At 43.8% G+C, this 14,567-nt stretch overlaps 1 protein-coding gene across 1 annotated transcript in view; it reads left to right on the top strand.

The window, feature by feature from the left end:
• The first annotated feature begins 6,526 nt into the window (after positions 1-6,526).
• LOC120883303 (multidrug resistance-associated protein 4-like) overlaps positions 6,527-14,567 on the top strand; it is a 48,861-nt gene continuing 40,820 nt past the window's right edge. The window contains exons 1-3 of the mRNA XM_040267345.1: positions 6,527-6,746; positions 12,748-12,858; positions 13,409-13,529. Coding sequence (XP_040123279.1) covers positions 6,673-6,746; positions 12,748-12,858; positions 13,409-13,529 — 306 coding nt within the window. The 5' untranslated portion in view covers positions 6,527-6,672. The remainder of the gene's footprint in view (positions 6,747-12,747; positions 12,859-13,408; positions 13,530-14,567) is intronic.

The following is a 14,567-nucleotide window of genomic DNA, read 5'->3' as shown; positions in this document are numbered from 1 at the left end:
CAGATGCACGCTGGAGCTGCAGCCATCAGAAGGCTTCTCTGGGGCCTCACTCAGCAAAGTAATTCTCAAAATTCTCCAAGCTAGGCTTCAACACTACATCAACTGAGAACTTACAGAGGTTCAAGCTGAATTTTAAAAAGGCAGAGGAACAAGTGACCAAATTGCCAACATCTTTGGATCAAAGAAAAATCAAGAGAATACCAGATAAATATCTACTTCTGCTTTATTGATTATGCCAAAGCCTTTGACTTTGTGGGTTGCAAGATACTATTTAAAATTCTTTAAGAGATGGAAATACCAGACCACCTGACCTGCCTCTTGAGAAACCTGTATGCAGGTCAAGAAGCAAGAATTAGAACCGGACATGGAACAATGGACTAGCTCCAAATTGGGAAAGGAGTCTGTCAAGGCTGTTTACTGTCTCACTGCTTATGTAACTTATATGCAGAGTACATCGTGTGAAATGCTGGGCTGGATGAAGCACAAGCTGGAATCAAGATTACCAGGAGAAATATCAATAACCTCAAATATGCAGATAATACCACCCTTATGGCAGAAAGTGAAGAGGAACTAAGGAGCATTTTGATGAAAGTGAAAGGGGAGAGTGAAAAAGCTGGCTTAAAGTTCAACATTCAAAAAACGAAGACCATGGCATCCCGTCCCATCACTTCATGGCAGATAGATGGGGAAAAAAAGGAAACACTGACAGACTTAATTTTCTTAGGCTCCAAAATCACTGCAGATGGTGACTGCAGCCACGAAATTAAGAGAGTCTTGCTCCTTGGTAGAAAAGCTCTGACCAACCTAGACAGCATATTAAAAAGCAGAGACATTACTCTGCCAACAAAGGTCTGTCTAGGCAAAGCTGTGGTTTTTCTAGTAGTCATGTATGGATGTGAGAATCGGACCATAAAGAAATCTGAGCCCCAAAGAACTGATGCTTTTGAACTGTGGTGTTGGAGAAGACTCTTCAGAATCCCCAGGACTGCAAGGAGATCAAACCAGTCACTCTTAAAGAAAATCAGTCCTGAATATTCACTGAAAGGACTGATGCTGAAGCTGCAACTCCAATACTTTGGCCACCTGATGTGAAGAACTGACCCATTGGAAAAGACCCTGATGCTGGGAAAGATTGAAGGTGGGAGGAGAAGGGGAACAGAGGATGAGATGGTTGGATGGCATCACTGAGTCAATGGTCGTGAGTTTGAGCAAGCTCTGGGAGGTGGTGACGGACAGGGAAGCCTGGAGTGTTGCAGTCGATGAGGTTGCAAAAAGTCGGATACGACTGAGTGACTGAACTGAACTGAACTGAACAGGCTTTTCGTTGCAATGACTTCTCTTGTGATGGAGCTTGGGCTCTATGGACACAGGCTTCAGTAGTTGTGGTACTTGGGCTTAGTTGCCCCTTGGGCGGATGTGGGATCTTCCTGGACCAGGGGTTGAACCAGTGTCCCCTGCATTGGCACGTGGATTCTTATCCACTCTACTGCCAGGGAAATCTAAAGCACTTCTCTAAAAATGATTCATGATTTATTCAATCATTTTGCTATTGCTGAGCTTAGAAGTTCGGATGTTTCTAAATTCTAATGTTATAATAAACACTGCTCTGAGAAACATGAAAGTGAGAGATAGTCACTCAGTCATGTCCAACTCTGTGATTCCATGAACTATATCCTGCTAGGTTCCTCTGTCCATGGAATTCTCCAGGCAAGAGTACTTCCTGGACTTGGTTGCCATTTCCTTCTCCATGGGACCTTCCTGATCCAGGGACTGAATCCTGGTCTCCTACATTGCAGGAAGATTATTTACTGTTTGAGTATTTGTACATAAATAGCTGGCTATAGCTGACTTTTTATCTGTTTCATCTTCAAAGTGGAAATCTTATTGAGTCAAAAAGAATGAACATTTTTAAGGCTCTTAATGATAAATAAATATTGTTAGATTATTTTCTGAAAAAAATATTCAATTTATATTTTGTCAATAATATACTACAGTGCCTATCAGACTTTGCCTTCATTAGGATAGGGTATTCTTGTTTTTCTGTTTTTTTTTTTTTTTTTTTAATTTTTTGATGGCTATTAGGCCTCCCTATTTTGATGAAAAACATTTGAAGTGTGAAACCATGTAACACAATCAGCGCCAGTAGCATCACAAAACATCCTTAATTTATCAGGGTAAGAATGAATGTGTTTGTGTTATTTTATTATTTTTTACTCTTTTGCTGAAATTTCCTTTTTACCTATTCTTTTTCTAGATTGTGAGCCTAATGAAAGTAGGAATTTCAATTTTTTAGGTATATTCTTTTCTGAGGACATCTTTATCAACTCTTAACTGTTTCTGGACAACTCATCTCAGTAATCAGCTAGTGTTCCAAATGAACTGAGAACAAAATAACTCAAGATTCCATTATTATTATAACATCTTAAAGGAAGATCAAATAGAATATATTGACCCAAAATAAGAAATTTGGTTTAAGTTTTTATACCAGGACTCTCTGTGAAAGTGTCATAATGCAAGTATGTCTGAGAGCCAGTGGGAAGTGATACAAGTAATTCATTATGAGTAACAAAGTTCTGAAATGTGAAGATGATTTCTTTCCATGAATTAGATCACATTCAAGGTTATTTGTATAATAACATGAATGTTATTAATTTGCTTTCTTGACTGTGAGAGACTTGTGGTGCCAGAGCCTGTCCATTGGTTACAGCAGTCCTGTCCATAGAAATAAAAAGTGAATCACATCTGTAATGTTCAATTTGTAATAGCCATTTTAAAAGGAACAAGTAAAGACAATATCAGTAAGACATTTTTACACCAGTGTGTCCAAAATACTATTAACGTATAATCAATATAAAAATCATTAATGAGACAAAAAATGTTTTTTGCTTCTTTGAAATCTATTGTGTATCTTACCTTACAGTTATGGCACTTCTCAAATTTGGACCAGATGCATTTCAAGTCCTCTAAATTATCATGTAGATAGTGCTATTGTGTGGGGTAATCCAGGGTTTACAGTATTAGCTAGCACTTTTATGGGTTCATGCATACTAAATCGCTTCAGCTGTGTCCGACTTTTTGTGACACCATGAACTGTAGCTCGCCAGGCTCCTCTGTCAATGGGGATTCTTCAGGCAAGAATACTGGAGTGGGTTGCCATTTCCAGGGAGTGAATATATTTTTCAGTAACTAGGATATTTCTGGTAAGTGTCATAGTCTAGGTTCCCTGGTAGCAGACTATGAGAAGGATTTGAGTGGAAGTAGTTTATTTTATAAGTGATCCCAGGAAAACATTTGTAGGGAGTGAAGAAGTGAGACAGAGAAGGGAAGGAAGCCAGTGAAAACTGTGTTAACAAGTTACTGCTTAGGCAACTCGGCTGCTTAGAGTGCTGGGAGACAGAACTGTTCCAGCTCACAGACAAGGGCACTGGGGCATTTATCTCCCAGCTCCCCATCCATCACCAGCTGACAGTTGAATCCAGGGGTTTGGACTTGCCTTGACTATGGTCCCAAAGTGCTCCCATAGCTGGAAAAAGGCCCTTCAGCAGAGAGGTGGCAGATAAGCAGTGAACTCCTTAGTCCTGGAGAAGAGTCAGAGAACACGAGCTGGAAAGTGACAGCTCCTGCTCCAGCAGGTCCCATAATCTAAGGAGGAAACCTAGTAGCCTTAGGAACCCCAGAGATTTGATGAATGGCAACCCATTCCAGTATTCTTGCCTGGAGAATCCCATGGACAGAGGAGCCTGGTGGGCTATAGTCCATGGGGTCGCAAAGAGTCAGACACGACTGAACAACTTCACTTCAGTTCAGACTCTCCTTTATATCACCATGCTGTTCACTTATACGTCCCTAACTCCTAGGACAGTTCATGGCACACAGTAGGTGTTTAATAAATAGTTGTTGAGTGTATGACTTCCCTTTGGGTTCCTGCTTTACTCTTTCTAGCCTCCTCATGTGAATGGGAGGCATGGCTACCAGCAGTTATGGATCATATCCTTATAAGTCCCTAATCAGAAAGGAAAGAGAGGTTTTCTGTTTCTAGTGTCAGCAAAATTAAAAAAAAAAAAAAAAACAGCCCCATCATTTGTAAACCTGACAACAGGTCAGAAAGGTTAGGTAAAAAGGGAAGTATCTAAATCTCTAGTCCCCTGGCTCCAGATTCAGTCTTCTCTGTACAAGTCAATACTGGTTTTCAATGTCTCTTATAAATACCATGTTAGTTTATGTCCAGAATAGGATGCTAAGAAGTTTCTAAAGATCTTAGTTAAAAAAAAAAAAAAAAAAAGACAGCAGAAGCTGAAGGGATTGAATGTATTTGGCAGTTTGAAGATGGCTAATTATGGTCCTGAGATAGCTGTGGGGACCGGACAGAACAGTCTGGGGTCAACTGACAAGGAAGTCACTAGACCTCCAACTTTAGCAACCAATTCCTTCATTTTTGAAGTAGAACTAGTAGCTGAGTGTTTACAGCACTGGAAAATGTAGGGAATGTAAAAGAGAACTGTAAATAAGGAGAAGTCTGGTACCATACCTTGCGGATTGCATTATCTGAGAGAGAGCTAACACCAGAAGCTAGGTTACTGAAAAATTACAATTTTCAGCTCTAATCACTTGTATTTTTTGCAACACAAAATTTCAAACCTGCATGAAAAGCAAGGCAATAGTATCATAAATTGTCATCATGCCCATCAATACAAAATTATCACCACCTTGCATTCCTATATGTTTGACTCATAAAAAATGTTTGAATATATTAAGGGTTTCTTTAAAATCAATTTCTCTTCTGGCATTAAGGTATAATTGACAAATATTATATAAATTTAGATGTTCAACCTGATGACTTGATTTACATATACATGGTGAAATATTCATCACAACTGAGAGTCAGTTCCTAGGTAGGTTGATAAGTCCAGGGTCCTGAAGGAGGAGAAAGGGGTCCAGAGCCCCCAAGTAGAAGAAAGGGGTCTGGGGCTCTCAAGGAGAAAAAGACAAACTTTTTTCCTACATTGCTTTATCCTAGTCAATATAACAATGTAGTTTGCTCCAGGACATGTTTCTCCTTCTTGAGAACCTTCTGACTAATCCTGTCATCTTCAAACGTATGTTGTGGGAGTGGGTCTGGTGAAAGTATATAAGGCTTTGGTAAGACTACTTAGTGGGGGCACTCTCCATCCCCCGCCCCTGTCCCCCTTCTGAGGTCTATGTCAGAAGATTTCTCTGTCCCTTTTCATAGTTTAATAAAACTCTGTTACACAAAATCTCTTAAGTTATCAAGGCTGGTTCCTGGTCCTGAAGCTAAATCTTCTACTTTGGAGATCACAAATTGCACACCATTCACCATAAGCTATCACAACCAAGCCAATCCACATGTCCATCACTTGCATTTTTGCCATTTTCCTTTTTTTTTTTTCCTTTTTTATGTTGAGAACTACTACTCTTTAAGCAAATTAAAAGCATGCAGCAATATTATCACATTGCTGTACACCAGATTTCTAGAACTTACCTTTTCATCTTTCATAACTGAAGCTAAAAGCTGTCATTAATAACACCAAATTTAGCCAAGGTATATGGAAAATTATCAAAGAATAATATGGTGATCTTGTTGTAGGTATAACATTTTGATCTTTCTTCATTTAGAGTAGAAGGGAAGAGACACTGTTGAGCTGGTGACTAAACACTTCTGAGAAGGAGCCAAGATTTTGTTCATTCAGTCCTGTAGTCATTCATTCACTCACACAGCATATTTTAGGCACTTTTCACACACACTGTCCATCTACCAGCGAGACAACCATGCTGAACCCCAAACTTGGGTCCAAGACCTTGGACAAGGGCTGTCCTTGAGCCTCATCTTTCTTATCTGTACAATAGGGATAAGACCTTCTTGAACAGGGAATTGTTAGAGTTGAAAGTGAGGTAAGGTCCCCAGCAATGTGCCTATGTATTTTGTGACATATGTCACTGTTACTTATCTAGGTTGTGAACACACGATGAAAGAAATTAGGAGGCAGTTTCTGGCCCCCCAGAGTCCCCTTTCTCAGTCTAAGAGGGCAGCAAAAAGCTCCCAGAGGTTCCCTCACAATGCAACGTGTGAGATGCCACAGACATCTCATGTAGGCTGTTCATGCCTTCTGCCAGCTTTCTCCAGGCCTTCCCTGCAGCCCATGGGGAGCTTCGGAGCAGCAGAGGAGGGCAGAGCCTGAGCCTCACCTCTCTGCCTTCTGGGGAGTGCCTGGGCTCAGAACAGGAGTTTCAGCGGAGTTTGCACCCAGGTGGGATCCTTGGAGCTGGTTTGTTCCTGCTGTCTGGTCCGCCTACCCTCCTCCATCGAAGAGCGGGTGGCCTTGCCTCCCACTTGGATGCGGCTCCTGGAAGCTTTGGCCTGACTGCCTCTTCGTCCTGCAACCCCACACACGGCCCTACTTCTCCCAGAGCTGTAACAGCAAGCAAGAGCCGGTGACCTGGAGGCGACCCCCATGGGAGGTTGTGTAGTTGCGGGAGGCGGAGACCGGGCGGGCTGTGGGTGCTCCACCCCTAGAAACCTGTGGTTCTCTGGGCCCGCCCAGCAGACCCTGGAAGGCAGACTGATCTCCAGCATCCACGTGGTCGCCTCCTGGAGCAGCGGGAGCCTCACCGCGGTAAGAGCTGCGCCTCTCCACGCCCGCCCCGGCCGGCACGATGCCGCCGCTGCACCCGACGGTGAAGCCCAACCCCCTGCAGAAAGCGAACCTCTGCTCGCGCCTGTTCTTCTGGTGAGCGCCCCCCGGCCGTGATACGCGGCAGTCACGGTGCCCTCCGCTGCCCGCGCCTTTCGGAAACGAGTGTGGACCCTCCCAATGCTGTCCTGTTCCCTTCTGCACCCTGGGAAGGCGGAGCACGAATGGGCAAGGAAGTGGGGAGCAGAGGTGGGGAGGGGATCCGGTGACCTGGTGGCGGAGGTACAGGGTCTCCTTGCCTTGCTGCCGGCAGCCCCTCCAGAGCCAGAGAGCAGGAAGCGGGAAGGCAGCCCAGGGGGAATCACAGCCCAGTGGGAAAATGCACTGAACACCTCGCCAGTACTCTTACTGGCTTCCCCTGAACTGCTCAGGAATTCCCAGTTCTGAACTGAAGCGTCACACCCCCACCCCCTACCCCTGTCCCCAGCCCCAAGCAAGCAGCTCATGAACAGCTTCCTTTATCTAATTAGTGCCCTGGACCGTTGTTGTTCAGTAGTTCAGTCCTGTCCGACTCTTTGCAACCCCGTGGATGGCAGCGCTGCTGGTCTCTGTCCCTCACCATCTCCGGAGTTTGCCCAAGTTCATGTCCATTGCATCCGTGGTGTCATCCTTATAACTCATCCTCTGACACCCTCTTCTCTTGCCCTTAATCTTTCCCAGCACCAGGCCCTTTTCCAGTGAGTCATCTGTTTGCATCAGATGACCAAAATACTGGAGTTTCAGCTTCAGCATCAGTCCTTCCAAAGAATATTCAGAGTTGATTTCCTTTAAGATTGACTGGTTTGATCTCCTTGCAGTCCAAGGAGCTCTCAGAAGTCTTCTCCAGCACCACAGTTCGAAGGCATCAGTTCTTCGGTGCTCCACCTTCTTTGCCATCTTTCAGTAATGTCCCCACCTTTCCCCACATGCCCTGTGTGGCAGCCTGTTCCAGCTCCGCTGGCTCCTCTCTGCCCCCGTGTCTATGACCAGGTATTTCTTTCCCTCTCCCTTTCTGCCTGTGTGGCTCTCACTGTATGACCTGGTTCCTGGTTGGGGCAAATTTCACGTGGGTAAAAAACTGAAAGGTTTTTTATTTAATGATTGGGAACACTATTCTTGAACACGTTTTGCTTTTGCCTGGGACACACTGTCAGAACTGGAGGATTTATTTGATCGGCCCCTTTCCTTATTGTGAATTATCTCCACGTCCACCTTTGAGGATCACTCTGGGGATAGGGTCCCTGGAGCCTGTGAGGTCTTTCCCAATCTCTAGCCTTCAGAGAAGCAGTGCACGGTCTTGAGGCAGGTGGTCCTGCCCAGGAATCATTTGGTTCTGAAACCACTGAAGGGTCCCTGAGCCCAGAGGAAACACACAGATGAAAAACAGCTCAGAGTTGAAGCACTTGACTAAAGTGTTCCATGTGGTAGCTGGGGCCTCTGACTATGCGGTCCTAAGCCTTTGGGCTTTAATCACACTTGGATGGTTACTAGTTGTTTTATTTCTGGACCGTAACCCATTTATATTTCCCCAAATTTTAGTATTTCCTTTTACAGAACAGCCCAGGGGATCTCCAGGGATTGAGATTTCCTAGGCTTGTTTTGATGGTGGTGTATTTAGTGTATGTAGCTTCATCTCTTGGCCATTTGGTGGCCCTTAAGGAAAGAGGGGCCGAGAAGAAGGAATATGGGTGCGGTTACTGTACATAATAGTAAAGAAGGAAAAATTCTCCTTAACTTCAGGCAGAGCAAGGAACTTTCCAAACACCTTCTGTTTGTGAATTTTCAAAATGTGTGTGCCTGGAAATGGGAAGGTGAGGACTTTTCATTGATTTGGGTAGGCACCCATTTCCAGTTTTCCTGCTGGAGGGAAAGGCACTATTACCTCTTATTTTGTACTTGAAGGCATTGAAGCAGAGAGATTTAGTAAGTTGCTTACCGCCACACAGCCAGTAAGTAATGGAGCAGGACCCCAAGTCAAGCAGTCTGGCTCTGAAGATGGTGTTCCTTGTATATGTAACTGATGTCATCAGATTGGTCTACTTCCTTGTGCTGGGCTCCTAGGTTGTTTTTCCACTCAGATTCCCACAACCAATAACTAAATTGATGGTGAGACTGGAACAGCACAAGTTTCATTCAGTGACCAAAGAATGGAGAAGTGAGAGCTTCGTTCACAAATCAACTTCTCAACCCAATTTGGGTCAAGGTAAAAGCAAGGAAATTGAATCAAGAGAGGGAGGAATATTCATGACTTATCTGAGAACAAGGGTGTGGTTTGCACCTGAAACTGAGGCAACACCAATGTTTAGTCCTTGTGTGGGTTGTTGTCATGACCATTGTCAACTGTCACGGCACCGGTGAGTATGCCATTTAGCATAGTAATATATTACAGCGAATGCATAGGCTCAGGGTCTAGGGGTGGTTAGGTTTTTCACCATTTTGGGCCTGAAAGTGAAAGTTAATTGCACAGTTGTGTCCAGCTCTTTGCGATCCCATGGACTGTAGCCCACCAGGTCCTCTGTCTGTCGAATTCCCCAGGCAAGAGTACTACAGTGGGTTGCCATTTCCTCCTCCAGTTTTGGGCCTAGTTAGTTCTAACCAGTTTTTCTTTTTCTCTGTAACTTCCTCTTTGGGCCTGAGACTCAGACAAAAGCAGGAAGTGAAAGTGAAAGAGTTAGTTACTCAGTCATGTCCAACTCTTCATGACCCCATGGACGGTAGCCTGCCAGGCTCTTCTCTCCATGGGCTTCTCCAGGCAAGAATACTGGAGTGGATAGCTAAAATAAATATGATTGTCACTGGCTGAAGTCGCAGTTCTCACACCCAGATAAAGACCAGATAAAACTAATGAGGCAGTTAGGGATACATAGACCAAAAAGCAGGAGAAGAATAATTGTAAGGGGTCCAAGGAAATGGCACACCACTCCAGTATTCTTGCCTGGAGAATCCCATGGACAGAGGAGCCTGGTGGGCTACAGTTCACGGGGTCACAAAGAGTTGGGCACGACTGAGCAACTTCACTTTCACTTTCAAGAATGGCAGAAGCCCAGGAAGCTGAGATTACCCTTTTGATACTGTCCCAAATTTGTTCAGTCAGGGCCCTTCTTGTTCTGAGTATTGGATCAAGCGACTTTTCTCTTTGAACTTTTATTGGAGTATAGTTGATTAACAATGTTGTGTTAGTTTCTGCTCTACAGCAAAGTGAATCTCTTATACATATCCATATACACACTCTTTTTTGGATTCTTTTCCTACGTAGGCCATTACAGAGTGTAAAATAGAGTTCTCTGTGCTATACCCTAGGTCCTTCTTAGTTATCTGTTTTATATATTACAGTGTGTGTATGTCAATCCCAGTGCCCCAATTTGTCCCTCTTCTCACCCCCTGGTAACCATAACTTTTTTTTTCTCCTACATTTTGACTCTCAGTCTAGTTTTTAAAGAGTTCATTTATAGCCTTTACGTACATTCCACATATAAGCAATATCATATGATATTCGTCCTTCTCTGTCTGCAAGCAGTCTTCTCTAACAGTCAGGTTACACTGTCTTCTATTTGACCACTCACATTAACATAGAAACAACAAGAAATAGCCCCAAGGGCACGGATTCCTCCTTGATCAGCCAGCGGGTAATCAGGAGCTATGCAGTGTTGAGTGTCATGTGGACCAGAAGCCCAGTGAAGATTTCATATTTCTAAAGTTACAGCTGAGTTCTTTAGATGCCCAGGCCATGTTCCAGTGCCTTTTTCTTGTTGTTTATTTTTTAGTAGCTTTGGCTTTATAAATTGCTTCTCGTGCTAGGCTCACCAGGGATGCTACAGGGGCGACAACTCCTTCCATTACCAGTCCAGTCCAGCTCCCTCCTGACTAGATGAATGGCACCATTTAGATGGGAGGTGGGTGAGTGTAATTAAAATCTCAATGTGACCTAGATTGGGGTGTATACCTCTTATAACCCAGTATCCACCAGTAGAGTTTTCTTGGAGACAGTTAATGTCCCATTGTGGGTAGTCCTTGCCCCAGGGGCCTCAAGGACCCTCAGGGGATCAACTGTGTTTGGGTTTTCTTGAGTCATGTTTAGACTGATGGTGGCGCCCTTCCATCCAGGATACTGCCTCCACAGACTAGACCCCCTCAGGTTTGGTATGATCCTGTTCCCAGAGCCCTTGGGCATGGTCTGCATCTAGAGTCGGTCATGTCTGGATGTGGAGGGCTCATTGAAAATATTGATTGGGTCCCTAGCAAATAGGGATTTGACTAACACATACCCCTTTGTTGGGGTGGGGTGGCAATGGGGGTAATTGATGTCCCTGGGCAGAAACCTGGGCATGAAGGGATTGAACTGTAGTTTGGTGATGTTCTCCACTGTTAGTGGAGTTCCTGAAAGTATCAGTTCAGTTTAGTCGCTCAGTCGTGTCTGATTCTTTGTGACCCCATGAATTGCAGCACACCAGTATTTATTCCCCGATTGAGGCTGAAGGTGGCAGACCCCACAGTCAGTAAAATTTCAGCCCTTATGAAAGTCTTGTGTTACATTTGAAAAGAAATTAATCGGCCAGGAAGTGATAATGAAACGTGAAACCTGAATTCTGTTCACGGAGCCTAAGAATGAATTCCGGGGAACTCGCAAACACAGAGGCAAAGTTTATTTTAGAAGATAGAGATACAAAGTCCTCAGCATAGACTCTGAGAGGGGGTGAAAGGCCCCTCAAAGGCGAGGATAATAGCAGTTTTATATCTTTTCTAGTATTGATCTGTACATTTTGGGTTGATTCATGACTTAATGTAAACATCACAATGTCCAGTTTGTTGATTTTATGGCTTTGTTGGAACCTCAGTTTCTCAGTTTCTCTAGACATTGCAACACCATCCCTCAGCCCTTTCTCAAGACCCCAGACCATTATTTAGGGACCAAATGTATGTTTTAAGTGCTAATGGTCTTTGTGGAGGCTTCTCTTGATAAACTGGACAGCAGTTAATAATTGTCTTGTCCTCAGTCTGAATGTTTTATGACTTTCCAGACCAGGAAGGGATTCCTTTGAATGCCTGGAAATTGGAGCAAAGAGTGAGATGCTTACTTGAGAAGAGAAAAATTGAAATTAAAAAAGGAATTAAAAAATGAAATTAAAAAAATCGTACAGTGTCTAGCAATTTCTGCTTCAATTATAGGGAGGACTATAAGAAAAATCAATGTGTTCATTTTAGTTGGAAAGATGTTACTTATCTTTAGGACATCTTCAGATGGTCGGGGTCAGAAAGGCTCATGTGAGGGGAGTCTGACAGGGCTGTGAGGAGGTCAGGGTCCAGAGCCTGTTGGACTCAGGGTGGTGAATTGTAATGTGATTCCCTGTAAAATTTCCTTTGTGTTATTAGCTGAACTAAGGAGGTCATGAGACCGCAAGGTTGCGTCTTATATGAATGTGACTGAGGCACTCTTGACTCTGGGGGGCTTCCCTGGTGGCTCAGTGGTAAAGAATCCACCTGCCAGTGCAGGAGACACGGGCTCAATCCCTGCATGAAGAAGATCCCCTGGAGAAGGAAATGGCAACCCACTCCACTATCGTTGACTGGGAAATCCCATGGACAGAGGAGCCTGGAGGGCCACAGTCCAAGGGGTCACAAAACCAGTCAGACACAACTTAGCCACTAAAAAACAACAGAAAAATCCTTGAGTCTGATACAGGTCAGAAAATTTAAGTGCTTGGTAGTACAGGAATGTATCTACAGCCTTATCCACCATGGCCATTCAGCTCTATTCTGTGCTCCTAAACCAAGGTAACATTATTTTGATTTCTAAATGTATTTTCTTAATAATTAAAGTAGATGTACAATATATGTTCAGTAAACCACAAACAGGGTGTTTTAGTTGTTATATTCTGTGTAAGCCAGAGTGACTTATCGACACCCTGATATACGTGTTTGTAAGCATATGTCTAATTTTCTCCCTACATCTTTGTACAGTTAAAATGTAGACTTTTTTAAAACAATGTCCATGAATGTAGGATTCTCCTTAAAGATACATAATTTGAATACATGTCACTCCCCTTTTAATGTTTAACAGGTGGCTAAACCCCTTGTTTAAAATTGGTCATAAACGGAAATTAGAAAAAGATGACATGTACCCAGTGCTTCCGGAAGATCGCTCCCAGCACCTTGGAGAAGAGCTGCAAGGGTGAGCACAGGCAGCAGAAGTATGGTTAGAAGACTGAGAATTTCTCCATGGGGCTAAAGGCTTGTGGGGAGGGGCCTTTGCCTTCCTCCGGGGTCTTCTGAGCCTTCTTCTCTGACACTGAACCCTCAGCCCTTCATGCTGACCCTGGGCTTAGCCCACGTTGGAGGTTGGGGGAGCCTGTGTTCCCTGTGTGAGTGGACATGGAGGGAGCCCCCAGCCATGTCCCTGGAGACCTAGCTCTGTCCCCAGAGGTGGGGTCCCTGGAGGACCGTGTCTGTCCTTCTGAGCTGCTCATGACCCGTGAGTTTCAGCAAAGCTTAGCAGGAACTTGTTTCTAGAATCTGGGACTTTTCTCTGAAGACCTGGTCTGGTGCTTTTCCTGGTGCTTCAGTGTCTGCACCGCTCATCTTTCGGGAGCCCTGGGAGCAGTTAGCCAGCATCTATGGGCAGCCACGGAGCACCCTGGAGTGAAGGCTTGCCCTCTGCCCTGTCCCTCCCCTGTTTTCCTGTGGCAGGGCTGTTCCTCACTGTGCTTTGTCTTTCTTCGCAGGTACTGGGATCAAGAAGTGTTGAGAGCCCAGCAAGATGCGCGGGAGCCTTCTTTAATGAAAGCGATCATAAAGTGCTACGGGAAATCCTACTTAGTTTGGGGAATGTTAACACTTCTTGAGGTAAAAGCTTTTCCATACAGTGCATTGATTTTGAGTATATGTGGGTCAGTCCTGAGATGGATGGACTGAGGCAGGGAGAGGACAGTGATTTAAGGTCTGAGGGTAAATCTCATCTAGGAATCATGATGTAGATCAGCAGTTGTATTTATCTTTAGAACAGACAGATTCTTAAAGGGCTTGACCTCTGGAGATTACTATTTTTCTCTTAACTGATTAAAACATAGTGTAATGGAAAGATAGCAGCACTGGAAAGATATATTATACCATGTTAGGATGTTTTTGGTGCTCAATATAAATATTGAGTGACCCTTGACCAAAAGAAGATCTTACAACCTCAGGGAATATGTGTCCTGTGGTTTGGAGGAAGTAACTTCAGAAAACAGCGATCAGGAGATGGCAACAAACCTAACAGATTCCAAAACAAAGGCCGGAAGCAGAGTTTTAATAAAGCATTTGGACAGTAATTTGAAGTAGAGGATTTATGTGGCAACAACAGACCTATGTTCAACAACATGGAACTGAACATTAGTTTTCATACAAAGTTAAAAGCATATTGTATTTCCTTCCTGACCACTTGCCCAGTCCCCATCTCTTTAAGAGAGACAAGCTTCATCTAAATTATTTCATCTGATTGATGACTGTCATTTATAACTTTATTGCTACCTCTGTCTCTGGTATTCCTTTGGAAAAGGTATATGGATTCATTACGTATTCTAATGTCTTGTCTATAGATTGTAAGATAGAATGAAACACGTACTGAGGATACTTTTAAGTTGACCTGTCTTTATACTTAGAAATGTCCCTTAATAGTAGGCTTCCCTGGAGGAGAGTTCTGACAAAATGTGGTCCACTGGAGAAAGGAATGGCAAACCACTTCAGTATTCTTGCCTTGAGAACCCCATGAACAGTATGAAAAGGGAAAAAGATAGGACACTGAAAGATGAAATCCTCAGGTCGTTAGGTGCCCAATATGCTACTGGAGATCAGTGGAGAAATAACTCCAGAAGGCATGAAGAGATGGAGCCCAAGCAAAAACAG

The sequence above is a fragment of the Oryx dammah genome, unplaced genomic scaffold, assembly GCF_014754425.2.
Source record: "Oryx dammah isolate SB20612 unplaced genomic scaffold, SCBI_Odam_1.1 HiC_scaffold_24, whole genome shotgun sequence".
Classification (NCBI taxonomy): domain Eukaryota; kingdom Metazoa; phylum Chordata; class Mammalia; order Artiodactyla; family Bovidae; genus Oryx; species Oryx dammah.
This window is presented reverse-complemented; position numbering and strand designations above follow the sequence as displayed.